The sequence below is a fragment of the Nyctereutes procyonoides genome, unplaced genomic scaffold (genome assembly GCF_905146905.1).
Source record: "Nyctereutes procyonoides isolate TBG_1078 unplaced genomic scaffold, NYPRO_anot_genome, whole genome shotgun sequence".
Taxonomy (NCBI): domain Eukaryota; kingdom Metazoa; phylum Chordata; class Mammalia; order Carnivora; family Canidae; genus Nyctereutes; species Nyctereutes procyonoides.
Window position 1 is genome coordinate 20815129 of NW_026575041.1, and position 20695 is coordinate 20835823.

The window sequence follows — 20695 nt, forward strand, 5'->3', positions numbered from 1 at the left end:
CCTTCTTTCACAGATCATATCTTTGGTGTCATATCTAAAAAGTCATTGTCATACCCAATGTCATCTAGATTTTCTCCTATGTTATCTCCTAGAAGTTTTATAGTTTTATATTTACATTTGGGCAGGGTGGTCAAGTTTTATTTCTGGTACTTAAGAGAGAAATACATCCCTGCCAAAAATTTATGAACCCTAAATACCCAGTGTACTTGCAGTGGAATATTATTAGTTGCATACTGACATGAGGTTTTAAGAGAGCCATGCGGACTAATTAATTAAAAGCACTAAAATCAAAGTCAATGTTTTAAAGTTTTAAAAATAATGTTTTGTTCTTCTGCTTACAGGGAATCTAGAAGATACAGAAAATGATCCCCTATAATCCCATTACCTGAATATAACTACTAATAATGTTTGGAGTATTTTCCTCCATTCTTTGCATGCACGCACACATATAGAAAATAAAAATCACTGGAATCATAGTGTATATAGTTTTACATTTATGGCATTCTTTCAACACATAACATTGAAAATATTTCTCCGTGTTCTTCAGAAGTGTAATTTTTAATGGTGGCATAGTATCTAGATGTATGTGTGTGCGCCAACATTAACCACACTTTCCAAATTTCCCCACTGTAGACAACACTTAGATAAATTACTCCAAACACAAATTTCTACCTCATTGTTGTCTTGGGAAAAGGCTGAGTTAAAGGATAAATCTTAAACCTCTTGAATACACTGATAAACTTTCAGTATACCAGCTCAAAATTGTTACTCCCACCAGCAGCATACTAAATACTTTCCTCAAATTGCTGTCACTTTGACAAATAAAAACTACATGTGAGTTCCTCTGAACACCATTTTCATATGCTTATTACCATTTGTATTTCTTTCGTGACCCCTCATTCATGTCTTTGTTCATTATTCTATTGAAATATTTACTACTTTTCTTAACATTTACTAAGGTACTTTAATATTATGCATTATCAATCTTTCTTCTATCTACATATAAGCTTTTCTCCCTTTCAATGTACTTTGTTTTTTGATAATTTGACATGCAACATTTACAATTTCTCTCCAGTCAAAACTAAAGAGCTTTCCCTCTGATCCTTCCACTGTTTTTATGCTTAGAGAGAAGGCATGTTCTAGATGAAATTCAAAATCTCAGACAAAACTTACTAAAAAGTTGAAAAGAACAGGAATTTTCATCCTACAAGGTTCATTTTAAAGCATTTTCATGATCTTCAAGGGAAGATACTATCTGTGGGGAACAAAGCTAACATTTAATGGGTATCAATCATGTTTAAGAGTCTATTTAGACTTTTTCTACTTTTATCATTTTACAAACTTGATTTTATAGACTGGAAACTAAGAAAATCAAAGTAGTTAAACAGTGGTTTAATAGAAAAGTCAGAGCTACTCTTAAGGAGAGCTTGTTAACTAGACTTCTCTACCCCAAATCAGTTACCTCTTCATCGATTTTCTCTTCTAGGGCATCAATATGACGTTCTTTAAGAAATCGTTGTGTTTTTTCCAACTGGTATTTCACTAACTCCTCTATGGCATCTTTTTCTTCCTTGTCCACAAATTCCTGTACTGCTTCACCCATTCCCCTTTCTGTTAGAAGTGAGAGCTGTACATTCTGTAAAAGAGGTACAAATCAGTGGATACAGAAATGAGTATTATTCCTTACCAAATAATTCTTTATAAGCCAAGAAAATTACAGTGTAATGTTACCAGGGGAAAAGAGAAAAAAGTTATCTAGCTGCTGAAGGGAAAACAAAAGAAAACAAAACAATGGACAGTAAATAAGCCTACTAATAAATTTTATGGGCCAGAATAAGTCAAGTAAAAATAAGAAACTGGAGTAGTGTTTAAGACAGGTGGGAATGCAGAGTGGTTGGGATGTAGGGTCCTGAAATGGAAAATGATGATTTAAGAGATTAGGTTAATCAATGTAGTAGGCAGAATAATGGCCCCCTAAAGATGTACACATCCTAGTCTCTGAGCTATGAATACGTTAGATGGCAAAGGAGAATTACAGCTGGTTACAGATGGAATTAAGGTTGCTAGCCAGCTGGCTGTAAAATCAGATTGCCAGGGACTAAGCAGGTCGGTGCAGTGTAATCATGAGCATCCTTAAAAGTGGAAGAGAGAGGCAGAAGGAGGGATTAGGAGAAGATCTAACTGGGGGAAAATGGCCAGAGAAATGGAACACTGCTGGCTTTGGAGGTGGAATGAGGAGGCCATCAGCCAATAAATGTAGACACCTCTAGCAACTGGAAAAGAAGGGAATGGATTCTTCGCTAGTTTCCAGAAAGGAGCACAACCCTAACACCTCAATTTTAGGCCAGTGAGACTGGTGTCAGATTTCTGACCTACAGAACCAATGCAAATTTGTGTTATTTTCAACTATTAAGAATGTAGAAATTTGTTTCAGCAGCAAAAGGCAATTAATGGAACCAGATCTAAGTGGCATAAACTCATGACAATAAAAGTAGCTTCACCATCCTACGGCTGTCTTAATAAAGTGGTTCTGAAATTACACGCAGATGCAAGAGAGGTAAATCCTGGATTCAGAAACATGCAGTAGAGAGAAAAAGAAAAAGAATAATAACATCAACAATAATAGCCACAATAATAATAACACGATCAATTAAGCACTAATTTTTCTTGATATAGAGTAACCAGAAGTGAGTGTAATTAACTGTTGTCCCACTTAGTTCATGGAAACATCGTGAGGATCCCTTTTGTTTGAAGTACCAATTATACATATCCTAAATTAAAGTCTGTTATCTTACTGTAGCCATTATTCAACATGTAGGCTATAATTAAAAAATTACCTTTTCTGCAGTTTGAAAATACTGTTTTACAAGGTCTTCTACTCTTAGGGTTGTTCCTTCTGAAGGTTTTGTAATGAGCTTCCCAAAGTTGATCTCTTCTCCTAAAAAAAGAAGTCCGTGGAAAATAGTAGCTTCTGTGACAGTGTTAAAGTGGCCAAACTTAAGGCAGGTTTGGCTCAGTAGAGGAGGTATGGCTAAACTATTAATGATTAGCTTATCATGGTAAATTTTGAGGGAAAAACATGGCATTTTTGCTAATAGCCATAGTCTTTTCCTCAAAATGTATTATTTCTTTTCCTATCTCCAACTCTTATGTCTCCTATAGCTATTCTCACAGGGTGATCTTCAGACCTCTGATCTCCAAGACCATTTCAGGGGCTGTTCAGGGACAAAACTTGTTTCATAACAACACCAAGATGCTATTTACCTGTTCCACTACAGTGCCATTTGCCCTGATAATACAAAAGCAATTGCTGGTAAAATCACCAGTTCTTATTAAGAGTCAAAGCAGTATCTTGGAACTCTACAACACTCACTACACAGTTCAAAACAAAGTAAGCCAATTTCACTTAAGAATGTACTTGATGAGGGCAGCCCGGGTGGCTCAGCGGCTTAGCACCGCCTTCAGCCTAGGGTGTGTTCCTGGAGACCTGGGATCAAGTCCCACATCGGGCTCCCTGCATGGAGCCTGCTTCTCCCTCTGCCTGTGTCTCTGCCTCTCTCTCTCTCTCTCTCTGTCTGTCTCTCATGAATAAATAAATAAAATCTTTAAAAAAATAAAAAAGAATATACTTGATGAAACTGCAGAAATTATTCACTTAATTAAATCTCAGCCCTTAAGTATGTATCTTTCTAATATTCTGAGACAAATTGGATGTATGCTTACAGCACTTTTGCTGCATTCCTAAGCAGGAGAGCTGTCTCAAAAATAGTAAAGAATACAAAGAATACTAGGTAGGAAGCTAAGAAGCACAGGGTCCAGGACCTACTCTGCTGATAACCTTTGTCAGGGAAACAAATATTAACTGTCTAGCAATTGCTGGACCTGGCCATGAAAACAAAATGGTGAAAAGACATCCCATAAGAACAAATGATTATGATAAAGGTGGGAAGTACTATGAGAGGTAAGAATAGAGTATGACACAGAGAAGAAATAACCTAATTCTTCTCAGAGAAGGTTGAAAATAATGTGCAGATACCAAATGTACCTATCATTTGAATCAGACTTTTAGAATGAATAAGATTACCATCATCTGAACCAAGACTTGGAGAATGAATAAGATTCACTAAGACCAGATTCATTAAATAAAACTGGAAAAAGAAAAATAAGTACCACAGCCTGGAGGCTGGAGAGAAACAAAGTTTAGTGTGCCTCTTGCAAAGTGCTGAAGGTAAGTGAAAGGAAATCTTTTTTAAATTTTAAGACAGTAGAATTAATACAGCTTCATAAGTATAATCACTACATTTTACTATGCTGGATACTATGTTTAGACTATTCACACACATCATAACATCTAATCCTCACTATGATTCTATGAGGCAGGCTCAGTCATTATTCTGATTTCACAGACAAGGAAATCAAACATCAGAGAGCTTATGTTATTTGTACAGTGTCACACATGTAGTTAAGGAGCAGAACTGGCCAAAAAAAAAGTTTTCAACAAAATACACAAAAAGGCTATTATTTCCATTTAGCAATTTATGTTTAGACCAAAAAGGAATCATTAGAATAAAACTGACTATGGATGAAACTCAAGTAACAATGTACTAGTTTTATTTTATGTATTATTATGAATTCTTCACCCATACAATCTCAAGGGATTGATAAGGACAGATAATTAAAGTAAACCACTATCAATAAGTAACTAGTTAAAATTCACAGGATAAAAAAATAATTATCTGATAAGGATGTTTTCCTAAAACAGTATTTTATGAGTTCCATTTATATATCTGAACGAATAACAACATAACAGAATTTGGTCACAATCTGACATTGAAAATTGAAGCTCACTAAATCTCCATTAATAAAAACCTAAATAGCTTTACCTATAAATAAGGGCCATATTTTTGTCTATAAATTCTGACTCAAAAGCTTTAAAGAGACTCTATTTCACATGATCAATATTTCTTAGGAAGAAGCACTATTTCAGCTGGATGACCTATTTTTATAAAGGCATTAAAATATGGGCAATTAGTTTTTTATGAAATTTAATTAGAAATTAATTATCTGATCATCAGAAACATCAAACTATGAGACACCTCTTATTCTAAAAGACTGGAGTCTTCCTAAACCGCGTATACCTGAAAGTTGAAATACCTGATGCAAAATTCAAGTATATTCTCTTAACATTAATAATATAGTCAATAATCTATATCTTGAGCAATAAATCTCTTAAGTCTGTGTGCACTGTTACTAAGCAGCACTGTTTTAAAAAACTGCATCTGCAGAGAAAGTATCCCCTTTATTTATTGATATCCACAGGTTTAAAAATGATTACTAATTTTTAGAAGATGAGATTTAATTATTCCACTGCCAGTCTAAGATATTAGAAATAATCATATAAAAATATTTTCATTATTTGCTACTTCTTTTACTGAAGACTGATTTTTTTTGTAAACCCTGTACAAAGCATTTTTTTAATTTGTGAAAATAATTAGCTTACCTGTCTTCTCCTTTTGTTCTCTATGCCTGAAAAAATGGATAACATCTTTTGGATTAGCTACCCGATCCACAAATTTCTGGCTAAAGCGAAGAACACTGAAAGGCTCAAAACCTCCACTATAGTCCACCTGGAAATACAAAATAAGCTATGAAGGTCTAGAAACAACAGTTTACCAATTTTCGTTATTTATGTTTATGCTCAATACTTTTAAATTAAATAAATTAATGTTCTACAATATATGTTTAAGATCGTGAAGGTGTTATACGTTTTATTCTACTGAGAAAATAAAGCTTCAAAGGTTTATGAGCTTACACAAGACACTTTGCTTAATGGACCCAAGATACAACAAGAATTACCACAAGGTCTGAATGACTACATCTCCCTATGATAGTGAGAGCCTAGGCACCAGGAGAGTACCATCTGGAAAGGAGGTGAAATTGCTAAACATAAATATTTAAACTTTTAAAAGAAAGAAAATTCTCCACTAAAACAAAATGCCTGCCCTAGATGCATTAGTTAATGGGTCTATCATTTTAAGGATATACTTTCAAACTAAGAAAGAAATGCTGGGAAAATCTATGCAGGAAAAGAATCCAATATGTCACCTTTGAGAAATGATTACCTTTAAAACACAGAATCTATTTAGAAGTCACAGTCCCTCTCATCAAGGCAGGCTCTACGTTAAGAAATTTACAGTCATACAAAGACTGTATAAGAAATGCCTACATACAAAGAGAAATGCATACTACATTTTTTCCCCAAGAGATATCATTTCCCTAAACTAGCTGTTCTAAAAACAGGCTCTGGGAACCAGCATTGTACTGCACATCACTGGCCTATCCAAACTATTCCCTAGCCTGTACCCAATTTACAGTATTTATCATACTGAGCACTAGCTGGCATCTTGTTCATTTACTGGCTACCTATTTGTGTCTCTCCTCACACCTCCACTCCACATGAGCCCCATAAATTCAAGACCTCCTGTTTTATAATCACTGTGTCCCCAAGAAGCAGAACAAATGTCAAAGTTACTTGTTTACTGAATCATCAAATTAATGAGGATCCCCTAGTTGATACAATGTACTTTTGGACAATTACTAATGAAAATATCTGTTCTTTTGATTCATGAATGATTTAATAATTCACTGTGTTTAGGAAAAAAAGAATGACAATTTTCTATTCAACTTTGCTTAGTTCTAATGTTATCAGGCAAACATAGATGAGAAACATGGGCTCTCTACCCAGATAAAGGGAACTATGTGGTTCTCCCAAAGCAACTATGTATGACATCTCTATACCAATCACTTTATAAAACAGAAATGCTAAATGCTCAAGCTACTGGGTCTCCCCAAAACTCTTCAGACATTTTATCAATGATACTCAAGCTTAGCTTGACTTGTGATTTTCTGCTAAGAGTCATAAAACTTGTTCACTAAGCAAACTTCACTGAAGAGTCTACAATGTCCTAGGCATTCTGCTAAGGGCCAGGGATACAGCCATAACAAAGTATAATTTTGGTTGTCAAGAAATTCACAAGCTGACTGGGAGGACAAACGTGTAAATAGTAAGTACAAGCAGAATGAGAATGGTGCTTAAGAAGTACATACAAAGCAGATGGAGGGCACAAAGGTAGAAGTGCTGATTCCAAAGGGGAGGGTCATGAAAGCCTCTTGAAGGAGATGCTATAGAAGGAGAGAAGCACATTCCACACAGCAGAATCAGCATGGGCAAACGTACGGAAGAGTAAAATAAACTCCACTGGACCCAGGGAATAGTAACTTTTAGTCTAACATAGCTGGAACTTAGAAGGTTCTGGCAGAAAAAGGAGGCAGAGGCCAAGGAAGTCAGTTTCAGTTTTGACTAGGTCATGTAAACACTCGAATGCTATGCAAGAGTTTAGACTTGTTCCTATTAGCACTAGGGGATCCTTAAGTCATTTTCAGCAAGAAAGACATACAAGATTGTGTTTTGGCATTAGTGGGAATGGGCTGTGGGGGGCAGTGAGAAACTAAAAGCAGAGGCAGGAAGGAAGATGCATTTACAGGCTAGATAAGAGAAAATCAGAGCTCAACCTCAGCAGTGACAATGGGATAGATAGGGCCAGACTACTTACAGTGCAACAAGTAGTATTTACTTCATTTTGATCTTGTAAATCTATGAGGTACAAACCAAGGGACCCAAGATCCGGCTACTCAAGTTCATGCAGCCAGTAGTGGCAGAGCCAGAATCAAACCTGGGCATTCGGGCTCTAGAATCTACTTTTTATCTACTCACAGTATATCACAGTATATCACAGTTTCTCAAATTTTAATGTGCATACAAGTCTCTTTGGGATCCTATTGAATACAATTCTGTGGGTCTGATGTAGGGCCTGAGATTCTGCATTTTTAAAAATTTCCCAGGTGAGGGGCACCTTGGGTGGCTCAGTTGGTTAAGCTTCTGACTTGTGATTGTGGCTCAGGTCATGATCTCAGGGTTGTGAGATTGAGCCCTGCATTGGGCTCTCCACTGGGCATGGAGCCTGCTTGGGATTCTCCTTTCCCCTCTGCCCTCTGCTTCTCCCTCTCCTCTAAAAGTAAATACATAAATAAAAATAAAAACACTAATTGTTTAAAAAAAAAAGTTTCCCAAGTGATGTCAGTGCTGTTTTGATTATTCCTTAAGTACCAAGAGGCTCTTGGACCTCAACAAAGTCTAAGCCAGAGATAAAGATGTGGGGATCATCACTCTATAGGTGGTTCTCAAAGTCACAAGCCTAGCCTGAAAAGAGGGCTAAAAGAGAGGATGGGTCAAACACAGCTTGGAAGAAAACAAGTATCAAAGAGTGATTCAGTCAGATGAAAACAAGCTACTGGCTTTGAAAACTGAGGGTCATCTTTTCCACCTGAGATGGTGGGGTCAGAGCTTGATATAGTGGACTGAGGAACAGAATGTTAAATGAGCAGTAAGGGCTATGTATTTTGAGGGGTTTGGAAGAGGTCTGTTACTTTTTTTATATGATGATGGAAACAAGTGGTTTGACAGGTATAGGAAAACACTTCAATTGTGTTTTTTAATATTCTCAAACACATCATTATTTCAACACATTTATCAAGACTTGCTATATGCCAGATCTGTTCTGAGATCTTTGGATACATTAGTTAACAAAATTCACAAGGTTCCATGCTTTCATGGAGCTTACAGTTTTGTAGTTGACAACACACAATAACCAAAATAAATACATTGTATATAGTAGGTTAGGAGGATGTGTTGGAAAACAAAGAAAAGAACAAGCAGAGGAGGATGAGTGGAATGAGGAATGCTGGTTTCTCACCACCCCAGACATCAGGGTGCACCTCATTGCAAGGCTTCATTGCGCCGATGTGAGGTTGGTAAGAGTGGAGAACTGCAGGAAGGCCACAGGGAGTGAGGGGAGAGAGAGGGTAAAAGATGCACTTAGAGATTTTGGCCAACTTCTTAAATAGAACAACAGACTACTTAGAAAATGAAAAACATTAGAAAAAAATCAAAACTTCTCAGAATTAAACTATGATTAAATCAAATCCTGACAGCTTTATTATTTCTGGTGCTAGATGGTGATTGCTCTTATTACTGTATATACTCTAATTAAAGAAAAAAAATTATGTAAACCATATAGTACTATCTTCTGAAAACCCATAATGTTTCATTTATCTAAATCAGACTTACTCGCAGTCGTATAAGAGGCTTCTCTGGCTGTTGAGAATTTCCCAGACGTTCTCGTTCAGCATTTTCAAGCATTTCTTTAATCTCAAAATAAAAATACTGTCATGACTTAGGGGAAAGATACTACTGGCATCTAGCAGGTAGAGGTCAAAGAGATTACTGCTGAAATCCTACAATGCGACCTCCCACAACAAAGAATGAACCAGCATAAAACATCAGTGTGTCAAGGCTGAGAGACCTGACATAGGCCTGACCAATCCATCCATTTTCCACCTCCTGGGGACATATACATGATCTCGGTCCAACAGAACTCAGCATTTCTGTGAGCCACCATGTGGACATACCCTCCTCCAGGGAAGCTGGAGAATGGGAGTCATAGGGGCTAAACAGGCACAGTCAGAAACCACAGAACAGGTGTCATAGGGGCTAAACAGGAACAGTCAGAAACTGCAGTCTTAATGTGAATTTTTGGATCTAATCCTCTTGAAACCAGCATACTCTTCAACTTGTCAGTTAACTGAGTTACATGTTGTCAGGAAGGCTGTGTTCTTTCTATAAAGTGCAGATGATAGACTCTACCTACCTACCTACCTACCTACAGCACTGTTGAGTGGATTAAATGCAAAATGCTGTCAACAATGCCCAGACTATATAAGCAATCAATGAATATCAGTGATAACTGTAAGAATTACAGTAATTGTAAGCAACTGTTATTAAGCTGTCAATTTACATATTATTAAGTGCATTCATACACCTTCTGCAGCAGCTCTAGAATTTCTCAGAGGTTCAGGGGTGGCAAATCCGCATGGAAGGTGAGGTCTGGTACTTATGCTGAAACTTCAAGGCACACAGCAAACACATTTACAGAATTCATTTGGGATAGTTTTCAGGGTGAAAGAGGTGCTTAATGGAGATTATTAGAGATGCTAAGGCTTTCCTCATCCTCCACAGTATCCTCCCATTCCCCAATCAAAGCCACTGCCTGCTTTCATAAATAAAATGAACAAATTATCAAATCAGAACACAAAAAAAAGAAAAGATGACTTGTAGGTTTTTGAGGAGGAGAAATGGAAGGGGGGGGGCCTTAATTAAACAAAGTTCCTTCTACATTTAACATTCTTCCACCTCCAAGACTTAAAAAAAAAAAGAAAAAAAAAGGTCTTTGATACAGTTAAATTCATTCATGGAACAACAGTGCTTCCTTGTGGGCTTCCTGAGACGGTAACAAACACAAAGGCTTCTACTCTGTGGAAGTATTTAATTCATCGGCAATCATCTCTCAGCTAAAGCAGATCTCATCAGCTCTTATATAGAGGAATCACCTTCTCCAAACAGAAGCTCTGAATGGCCTGGGTTACTTTGGGATTATCTGGGTTAAAAATCTCTGGATGGTCAGCCAGAACAACATCCTCCATGAAAAACTGCCGAACTGTGTTAAGAGGGATTTTCTGCATATTCATTTTCCTTCCTTTGATACGCAGCAAACCGACGTGTCTGAAATGAGGGGGGAAATGAAAGCCTAGTCACACTGTAAATTCTCTCTGGAAATGTGCACACCAAGACTATCATATTTCTAACTTTCTACAAAATATTTCTTTACAAAATCATACTCTTAAAAATTTGTTTAACAATTTGATGTTGTATCACATCAAATTGAAAAAATATGTTAAACATTCTTCTGCCCCAGAATAAAACTGACTCATTCCTCCCCGTCTGAACTACACACTTCAGTGAGTGAAGACAGGCATACTATAGGCATGATCAATGTTACCAGGGCTATGACAGTAGTATCTATAGTACAGACTATTACACATACACATATTCCCTGTGAGTAGGTACATATACACACATCTGTGAAATGAATAAGCACAACTCTGAAAAATAACATACAAATTTACATCCTACTACCATAGCCTTTAAATCTATTATTATCATCACAAAAGTTAAAATCTGAGTGGATTCAAAAGGTGAAATCCATTATAAAAATTGGGGGCAGCCCGGGTGGCTCAGAGGTTTAGCACTGCCTTTGGCCCAGGTCATGGTCCTGGAGACCCGGGATAGAGTCCCATATCAGGCACCCTGCATGGAGCCTGCTTCTCCCTCTGCCTGTGTCTCTACCTCTCTCTCTATCTGTGTCTCTCATGAATAAATAAATGAAATTTAAAAAAAAAAAATTGAGCTTGGGGCAGTCCGGGTGGCTCAGCAGTTTAGCGCCGCTTTCAGCCCAGCGCCTGATCCTGGAGACCTGGGCTCAAGTCCCACATCAGGCTGCCTGCATGGAGCCTGCTTCTCTCTCTGCCTCTCTGTCTTTCATGAATAAATAAAATCTTTAAAAAAAAATTGGGCTTCATCAGCATCAATTACTTTATCATATAATTCCCCTAAAGAATTAAAAGAGATATGCTATAATGCATTTATAACCAGAAAAATCTCAATTAGATGGCATTAGATGAATTTGTTTATAAATGGACTTCTGTGAAATTAATCATCATCCATAGCACTCTAACTTGAAATTTAATCAGTAAAAATGTTGGCCCTCAACATGCCATATAGGCAGCAAAATTATTAACACCACTGGAATGCTCTCCTTTGAAAATGGCTTAAGATCTGGGAAAACAGTTAAAGATTACATCAAATAATCTTCAAAAAGTAATCTATCAAATACAAAACCATCAGTATCTTGAACCTGTTGGATGATTAAAGTATTATAGTAAGTAATTTTTTTATTTTAACTGATTTGGAAAATATAACACTTACTTCTTTACAGTTTCTCCTGGGGAAAGAGAAGTAACCACTGAACTTCCAGGTTGGGATACATAAAAGAGTTGTTGCTCATTTTTGGTTGGAGCTATTTTACACTCATGTTCATGGCCCCAGATAACAAGATCAATGAAGTCATCCAAAAATTGTTCTGGAATGAAGTTAGTATTTCCGTGTTTACTCCTGTATCAAGATTTTTAAAAATAAATATAAATATCCAGAGGTATACATACACTTCATACTAAGTAAAGCAATACAGATCTTTCTTTTTCCATTCTTTAAAGCCTTATGACACCTCTTCCATGTGCCAGAAACTATTCAAGAGATGAGGGATGCAAAGATAATACCTCAAAAAGTGATATAATCCTCCAAAGGTTTATAAACTTGCAGGACACAGACAGATAGGAGCCACAGAAGAGAAAGTGGTCAATTCTACACTGAGAGACAGACCACAAAAGGCTTTACAGAGGGAAAATCAGAAAAGCATAAACTCCATCAACAGTATGGCTGAGCAGAATGAATGCAGGGAAGAGCTAAAAGCGAAATCAGAGAAGTGGCAGCATGAGCTCTATCAATAGCGAAAACATATAAATTAATTGGATTCATATATATCTAATTATATATATACATATATACTTATGTCAGAAAATGAATGTGAGTTAAGTCTAAACTTTGTAGAATAAAAACAAATCTCTAAAGATGTCCTGTCATTTTTTAGCATGTTTTGTTTACTGATAATAATGGGAGTAAGAATTTCAGTCTTACATAAGAGATGAGTTTTTCAATATTACATAAAATACTGTATGAAGATTTGCAAACTCTGGTTTTATACCTAGATCAGCTGTTATTATTAAAAGATACATGAAAACCCAAAATGAGAAAAGACAAGAAGGAAGTTTTCCCGGATATTCACTTTATCCCTGGGAATTTAAGTAAAAGCGTTCTAATACTTCAACCTAGCATTCGCTTAAGGCAAATCAATATTCATTCATTCAACAAATATTCACCACATGTCTACTATGTGCCAGGTGTCCCAGGCCTCTTCTAGATACCAAAGACACATTAGGGGGATAAAGTCCAGTGGGGGAATAAGCAATTCTACATTATGCACACATATGTGCACACATATGCATATATAATCTGTCAAGTAGTGGGAAGTGCTATAAAGAAAAATCAAGGGAAAAGTGATACAGAAATGGGAATGCTACTGTGCTCAGGATGGCCAGGACAGGTTGCTCTGCTAGGTGACACTCGAGCGGAAAACTGCCAGGAGGAATCAAGCCTGCAAGGGAAGAAAGTCCTAGCAGAGGGCTGAGTCCGGCAGTCCTAGAGCAGAGAGATGGCAGAAGTGTTGAAGGGAAAATGTAGTCAGTGAGTTCAAGGACGGCAAGGAGAGGAGCGTGGCTGAGCAGGATGAATGCAGGGAAGAGTTGGAAGCGAAATCAGAGAAGCAGCAGGCTTGTGGATCTAGGGATGTTTTTATGTAAAAAATACCTATCTAGGGTATGACATTAACACAGTTACTGAAGAAACACAGAATAACTCGAAAACTACAGGATGCAATTGTGCTTTCATAGACCACCAACTCTTTCATGGAAGAGGGAAGATTAGGCTAGTAGGCTGAACCTCATTTGTGACTCACAAGTTGATCAAGATATCCCTCTGGAAATATTTTTGTATGACAAGGTGCTCTTCTGCTTCAGGGTCTACTTTGTTCTTCAGCCAGGGAAAGAAACTGGCCCATATACAAATACATACGGGAAATAAAATAAAATGTAAAAAGGCTCATGAACTGTCACTCACTGGGACAAACCCTATTTTTTTATAAGTCCATGAGAGCAATAAAAAAGTATGTAAGAATACAGAGGGTTACAAATGAGCCTAACCATATTACAAAAAAACTGGAAAATCACGTTGAAGGGACTAGAGGAAAAAGGAGCTGGCCTAAGTAATTCTAGAGGTGGTGTTCTGACTTGATACAGCAAAGCTAACGACTAAAATCACTATATAAACACTATATATTAGTTGGCAAATTTGTTTCTCACAAGGGTACAGGTCAGCAATTTTGAAATTACCTAGTATGTCAACCAAGATTGAAAAATATTAAGTAAATATCTTATAGATATTATGATCCAGGTTTTTAACTATTAGAGAAAGAACTCCCAAATACAATGGAAAGACAAAAATGAACCCTGTAGGGCTGGATTAGAATTAAGTATAAACTCATGCTTGCATGTGTTTTTAACAAATACAGATGAATATGCATGGTTTCAGATACATGGACTTATTTCCTTAACTCTTATCAGTGAGGGCTACAAGAGTCCTGGTGGCAATTAAACACATCTAATGGGAGTATCTGGGTTTCTAAATATTTTTTTTCTTTATTTATGATAATCACACACACACAGAGAGAGAGAGAGAGAGAGAGAGAGAGGCAGGCAGAGACACAGGCAGAGGGAGAAGCAGGCTCCATGCACCGGGAGCACGACGTGGGATTCGACCCCGGGTCTCCAGGATCGCGCCCTGGGCCAAAGGCAGGCGCCAAACCGCTGCGCCACCCAGGGATCCCCGTATCTGAGTTTCTAAATACTGTTCTCCAATAAAGGCAATCAGGGCTCCTTGGAAAAAGGTTGATTCCAGGGCAAGGGCAGAAAAAAACAAGATGAGCCTCGAGCATCTTGTGGTACCAGAAAGTGAAGGATATGATCAAAAGTAAATAAATAAGGGGACGCCTGGGTGGCTCAGTGGTTGAGCATCTGCCTTTGGCTCAGGTCGTGATCCCGGAGTCGATCCCAGAGTCGGATGGAGCTCCACACTGGGCTCCCTGCAGAGAGCCTGCTTCTCCCTCTACCTATGTATCTGCCTCCCTCTGTGTATCTCATGAATAAAAAAATAAAACCTTTAAAATAAATAAGAAGAGGGCATGCTGAAAGGACACAGAAGCTAATACGAAAGAACTCTTAATGGTCAAAACTGGAACAATTTGAGCAACAGCAAAAAAACAGCAAAAAACAAAAATTGACAGTACTGGATTATAACTCAAAGGATAAAATATCCTTGAGTCCATAACAACATAAATGAATAAATGAGAGAAGGGACAAATCTTCCTTACAGAAGAATTTCAATTAATAAATGCAGAATGAATGAGGGAAATAAAAAATAATAACTGTAACACCATAGTATTCATTGCTGGAAATAAGATCCACCGAAGGAGGCTAAAATTAGCGGGCAAAATTTTAAGGTGAAACAGTACATTCATTTAGTCTCAGAGTATTTTCCCAAAATAGTAATTACAAAATGGAAAATGGGACCTTGACACTGGAGAAATCTAGCATATACTACCTTAATCAAATGATCAATGTTTAACATCACCAGCAACTAGCCATTATCAACATCATACTACCAGTTTCCATTCCCAATATTGCCATTCCACCTCTCATTCTGATTTAAGTTCTTGGAATCACTTAGGATTTTTCCTTCTGACTTTTTCCTACTTTGGGAAAGTAGAAAGTGCAGCAGAACTGGGAAGACCTAAACAAGAGGACAAACTCCAGTGGTGCAAAGTTATAAGGAGACTGCACTTATTAAAACCTGAGTCTGCTCCTCCTTCAAAACTCAGTTTGAGAGTATACATAAGGCAACAGAAGGCTGCCTTGTAAAGCCTTCTTTTCACTCAATGTTTAGTGGGTTGAAGTACCAGCGATTCTGCATTCAATAAGTATCTGTTCAATAAGTAATAAATCATATAATCAGGCCCTTTGGATTCTTCCTTGTAACTTCTTTGGTTTGTCATTTCAATCAATCCTGCACCCAACCAATAGACCAAACTTCTTCAAGATACCAACAAAAGACAGCTGATCTAGTTATATCTAATATATTCTAGAAAAACACCTGCACATATGCACCAGGATATTCATAACAAAAACGTTTAAAAAAAGCAAGACACTGAAAATAACACAAAATATTCACCAATACAAGAAAAAGTTTGTACATATCAGTGAAAATTAATTATGCTTCTAAGCATCGAAATGGATGAATCTTAGTAATGTAATGAGGAACATAATAAGCTAGCTGAAAAATATACAACAGAGTTCTAGTTAAACCAAAACTAAATAAAATACTCATGATGGATACGTACATGATTAAACAATAAAGAAAAGCAATTTGATTATATACAAATTAAAAATAGTGCTCCCCTCTGGGGTATGTGTAAAGAAATGGGGTCAAGAAAAGACACAGGTAATGTACTGGTAATGTTCTACTTCTTTGTTGAGTATTCAATTTTATGGTTATTCTTGTATCTTATGCATCGGTCATAAATATACTTTAGAGATATGAATTTATTGGAAACAATTTCAAAATACAGTTACACAAAGCACATGTAAGTTTTGCATGATCCTGCACTGACAACTTTCAAAGACTAAGGAACATTTATAGAAATATGGAAGCCTGGAAATACATTTAAGGAACCTCAATACTTGACTCAAAAATTAAAAAAAAAAAATTTTTTTTTCCCCAAAAAGTACTTTTACCTGTTCTGATGAATCACAAATAAGTTAAACCAAGAGTTCTCATCTTCTTTTGGTCTCAACATTGTTACTTTTTTATTGACAAACATTCGATAGAGCCTCTCATCTGGAATGGACCCTGAAACACACATTATTTTAAAACTGGTTTCTTACTTGGTTTAAAACTGAATGTTTTGCTTCTAACTTATGTGCTTCTCTAAGTACTTCACTTTTTTATTAGAGATCTATTTATCTATTTGAAATCTGGAATCATTTTTTCAAATGAATATGTTCCAGGTTCTTACATGACAGCTGCTGAGAAGATACTTGTATTAAAAAATGTTTCTCATGTCAGGCATACATACCTTTGAAATCTGGAAAATGTGGAATAAAAATTTAAATTTTCTACGCTTAAATTCTTATTAAAATTTTCAACCATATGGTTTTTCACTACCCCTTTATTATACATATTTTCAATCTAATATACGTTATAAGAGATATTAAAAAGGATAAGATAAAAAATAAAATACTTAAAAATATTCTTATATATTGTTTTTAAATAAAGATATTATGCTTTTTAATAATATAATGACTTTTAAGTGATTCTTCCTATACCCCAAAAGATCTTAGTCTAGTGGAGAAGGCCAACAAAAACAACTAAAACTACAAATTATACTTTTAAATAGTATAAAAGGGAAAAAGGATGCTAAGACAGCAATATCAGTGGGGGGAAAGTTACTACTTTATGCAGTCATTAGAGAAGGCCTTGGAAGAAAAAAACCAACAATGCAAAAGCTAAAAACCAGAAAAAGTCTACTTTCTTAAAGAGAATTTCCAAAGTATAACCAATGGAACAGATGGTGGAATGCAGAACATATACATCAGAAACAAAAAAGTCAAGGCATACAAAGTCCAAGGCAGCAGAAGGCTGATTGACTTTCGTGTTGAAGCCTTAAGAACACTGACAAAATTTGAGGGTAGGCAAGTGAAAAATGTGAGGGGTAGCTTCCAGGGGGCAGGGTGTTTGTAGACTGGAAAGGAAAAAGAAAGCAGGAAAAAGAAGGATCAGTGATTCCTCACCCGCACCCCCTGCCCTAAAGTCTGTAAGAAGCCTGAGAAAAGTTCATGGGACACAGAGCCTTAGGGACCAGTCAGTTTCCCTGTAGGTCGGAGAATAGAAACAACATACAGAGAGGAAACACGGTATGAGGGAATTTGCTAACTGTAAAGAGGTTTGGAGTGAGGGTATAGGGAAGAGGTGGAGTCCAGTTAAGAACAGAAGAGGATGAAATGAGAGTTTGGGAGAAAACAGATGACTGAGTGATGCTCCAGCAGCCACCTGGGATCTGTCTTAGTCTGAAAGTGGGAAGATCACCCATTTTCTGCAGATATGATCCCTAATGTTGCAGTGACTAAAATACCTGTTACCAACTTTAAAAAAGTATATTCCACTTCTTGCTCTATCACTTGAGAAATCAGACATAACACTTCAATCTCATTTTCCTGACCTCTAAAATATAGATAACCATGATGCTTTTCTACTTTTTAGAAATAATGAAAACTGGACAAAGACTAAATTCTCTAGAGAAGTATTTAAATAAAACCCATAATTCTTCTTTTAAAAACATATCAGAGAGACTTGAATGAAGTAAATAAAGTCTTCTAAGGTTTCTACTATACTAATATCTTTCAAAAAATATAAAAACTAGGTTAAGGCTACAGTGTGAAATTTTTTCCTAATTTCTCTCAGGGCACTTTAAGGTTGATTTAATATGGAATATAATTTTTATAATTATACACAAAAATAGTAAGGCTATGAAATTTTTTTAAGGCTATGAAATTCATAAAACAAAGTATCAAGCTGAACTTAATCAAAGGAAAACTCAACAAATAGTCTGAATGCACTCTAAAAATATTATTTGATTTTTGTTGTTGTTGTTCATACAGAATCAAGCCTAGCAAGTAGGTTTTCACCTATTGGATACCAGATAAATTGAAGATAGACAAGTTGATAAAGCAAATATTCCAAGCATTACAGATGACAGTTCTGGCCTACCACTGTCTAACAAAAATATAACATGAGCCACTAATGCAGGCCAAATTTTAAATTTTCTAGTAACCACAATAAAACAACCAAAAAGAAACAGGTAAAATTAATTTTATTTTATTTAACCAAATATATTAATAAGGTATTTTACATTTTTTCTAAGTCTTTGAAATCTGCTGTGATCTTATATATACAGCATATCTCAATTCCTCATTTCAAGCCACATTTCAAGTGCTCACTATGTACATAAGGCTGGTAGTTACTATACTGGACAGTGAAGCTTCAGGTATTTCAAAGACTTCCAAGATACCAAAACGCAGTTTTTCTACTCTATGATTCTAAACATTCAAGATTCTATACCAGAGCCTAAAAGAAAAAAAAAAAAATCAACAACAGACACTAAAGGAAATTTTTTTTTAACCAAAACTGTCAATAAAGGAAGTATTAAGGGCTAATGGTCCTTATTAAATACTAAAAAATTTCAACCAAAACCTTCTATCATATTTTACAGCCACTCATCAGGAATAATTAGATTTGCTTCATTTTATTCCAAATAACAAAAAGTTTATTCCAGAATTTGATTTCAGTTGCTCGTAAGCAACTATTTATTAACATAAACAGTATAAAATAAAAAAATCTTACCTAAGCCATATAGAGCAATTTTTGTGCTTCCTTTTTGGAGTAAAACTGGACTGATGTCTATCTTCTCCACAGACATTGAACGTCCAAAGTGATTTACAAATCCAGCACAACTTAAAACATCCAGGGCGCAGAGTGCATCTGCCTATGTAAAATATTTTCAAAGAATATTAATATATATCTAAAAATAAGTAATCCCATATCATATTATTACGTATTAAAGCATATTCCATATACTACTTACATAGATTAGGATAGTATCTTCCCAGAACAAAATTACAACAGTAAAAGTATTTATTACCTTTCTTCAATTACAAATGACTTACAATAATTTGGAACCACATGCTAAATTCAAAGTTAACATTTCATCAAAACTTATGGTGTCTTGACCACCAAAAATAAAAACCAAGGGTGCCTGGGTGGCTCAGCTGGTTAAGTGTCCCACTCTTGATTTCAGCTCAGGTCTCGATCTCAGAGTCATGAGTTCAAGTCCTGCACTGGGCTCCATGCTGGGCATGGAGCCTACTTAAAGAAAAGAAATAAAATAAAAACCAGCCCTGAAATAAGTGCTTTGTAATAGTAAATAGATCTCTTAAACCATGGGGAAAAAAAAACTAGATACTAGTGATTTATGGTATTAATGATCAGATAAAACAAAAAGCTATTTTAAGTGTAGAACCTCAATTATTATTTCCACATCATATAGGCAATAAGATGATCTAATTTCTATTTAAAACTGTTGATGAGAAATCATTTCCTACAGGTAAGATTTTGAGATAAGAGACACAAAAGCACCAGGTAAACTATAAAGCTTTATACAAATGTTGGGTATTTATTCTTACTCCTGGTTACTTATTGTCAATCTTAGCACTAATGAAATAAAAGCATACTTCACATACCAATTACTATTCCCAGATTATTAAAAATTATCTAAAAAGCAGTATAAAAGCTTATATGAATGATTCAAAGTCAATTTGACTTTCTGACTCAATTTGACTAAAAATTTCTGGGAAGGACAGGAATGTTTTCCATAAACTAAAGTGACAACAAACTGTAAGAACCCTATAATTACCCCTGTCGGATCATCATGATTGCCATGAATACTAAACACTGGAATCGAAATGTTGAGATTGCCATCTTGGTAGTTCACCCACGGAAACCTTAAAAAAAAAAAAAATTAATGTTTCTATAAAAGACAAAAAAGCTGTTTTCCCCAATACCTTCCTCTAAAAAATTAATGCAATTATGGGCAAACTGAGTAAGTTGGCAGAAGACCACTAGTGTTGAGTGAGCTTTAAAGAAATAAAAGGACAAGGAACAATTCAAATAAATATCACACAGTACTACCCTAAAGAAAACACTGCAATATATGATATTTGTGAATTACATGAGATATATCTGACTAATGAAAAGTAAAGAGTGCTTGAGAATTTTAAAAGCCTTTGTATAAGGTTCTTTGAAGAAGAGGGAGGGAAGGAAACACATCATTTTGGAAACCAAGATTCAAAATTCCAGCTCTATCACTAACTACTTGTGCAATTTACAAGTCTCCCACCC

General features: G+C 35.9%; 1 protein-coding gene across 2 annotated transcripts in view; it reads right to left on the reverse strand.

The window, feature by feature from the left end:
* MRE11 (MRE11 homolog, double strand break repair nuclease) overlaps positions 1-20695 on the reverse strand; it is a 68736-nt gene that overhangs the window by 36269 nt on the left and 11772 nt on the right. For both annotated transcript variants that reach the window (XM_055320720.1, XM_055320719.1), the window contains exons 5-13: positions 20211-20298; positions 19142-19283; positions 16477-16591; positions 11942-12127; positions 10507-10678; positions 9188-9268; positions 5501-5627; positions 2838-2938; positions 1463-1636 (exon numbers count right to left, since the gene is read on the reverse strand). In XM_055320720.1, coding sequence (XP_055176695.1) covers positions 1463-1636; positions 2838-2938; positions 5501-5627; positions 9188-9268; positions 10507-10678; positions 11942-12127; positions 16477-16591; positions 19142-19283; positions 20211-20298 — 1186 coding nt within the window. The remainder of the gene's footprint in view (positions 1-1462; positions 1637-2837; positions 2939-5500; positions 5628-9187; positions 9269-10506; positions 10679-11941; positions 12128-16476; positions 16592-19141; positions 19284-20210; positions 20299-20695) is intronic.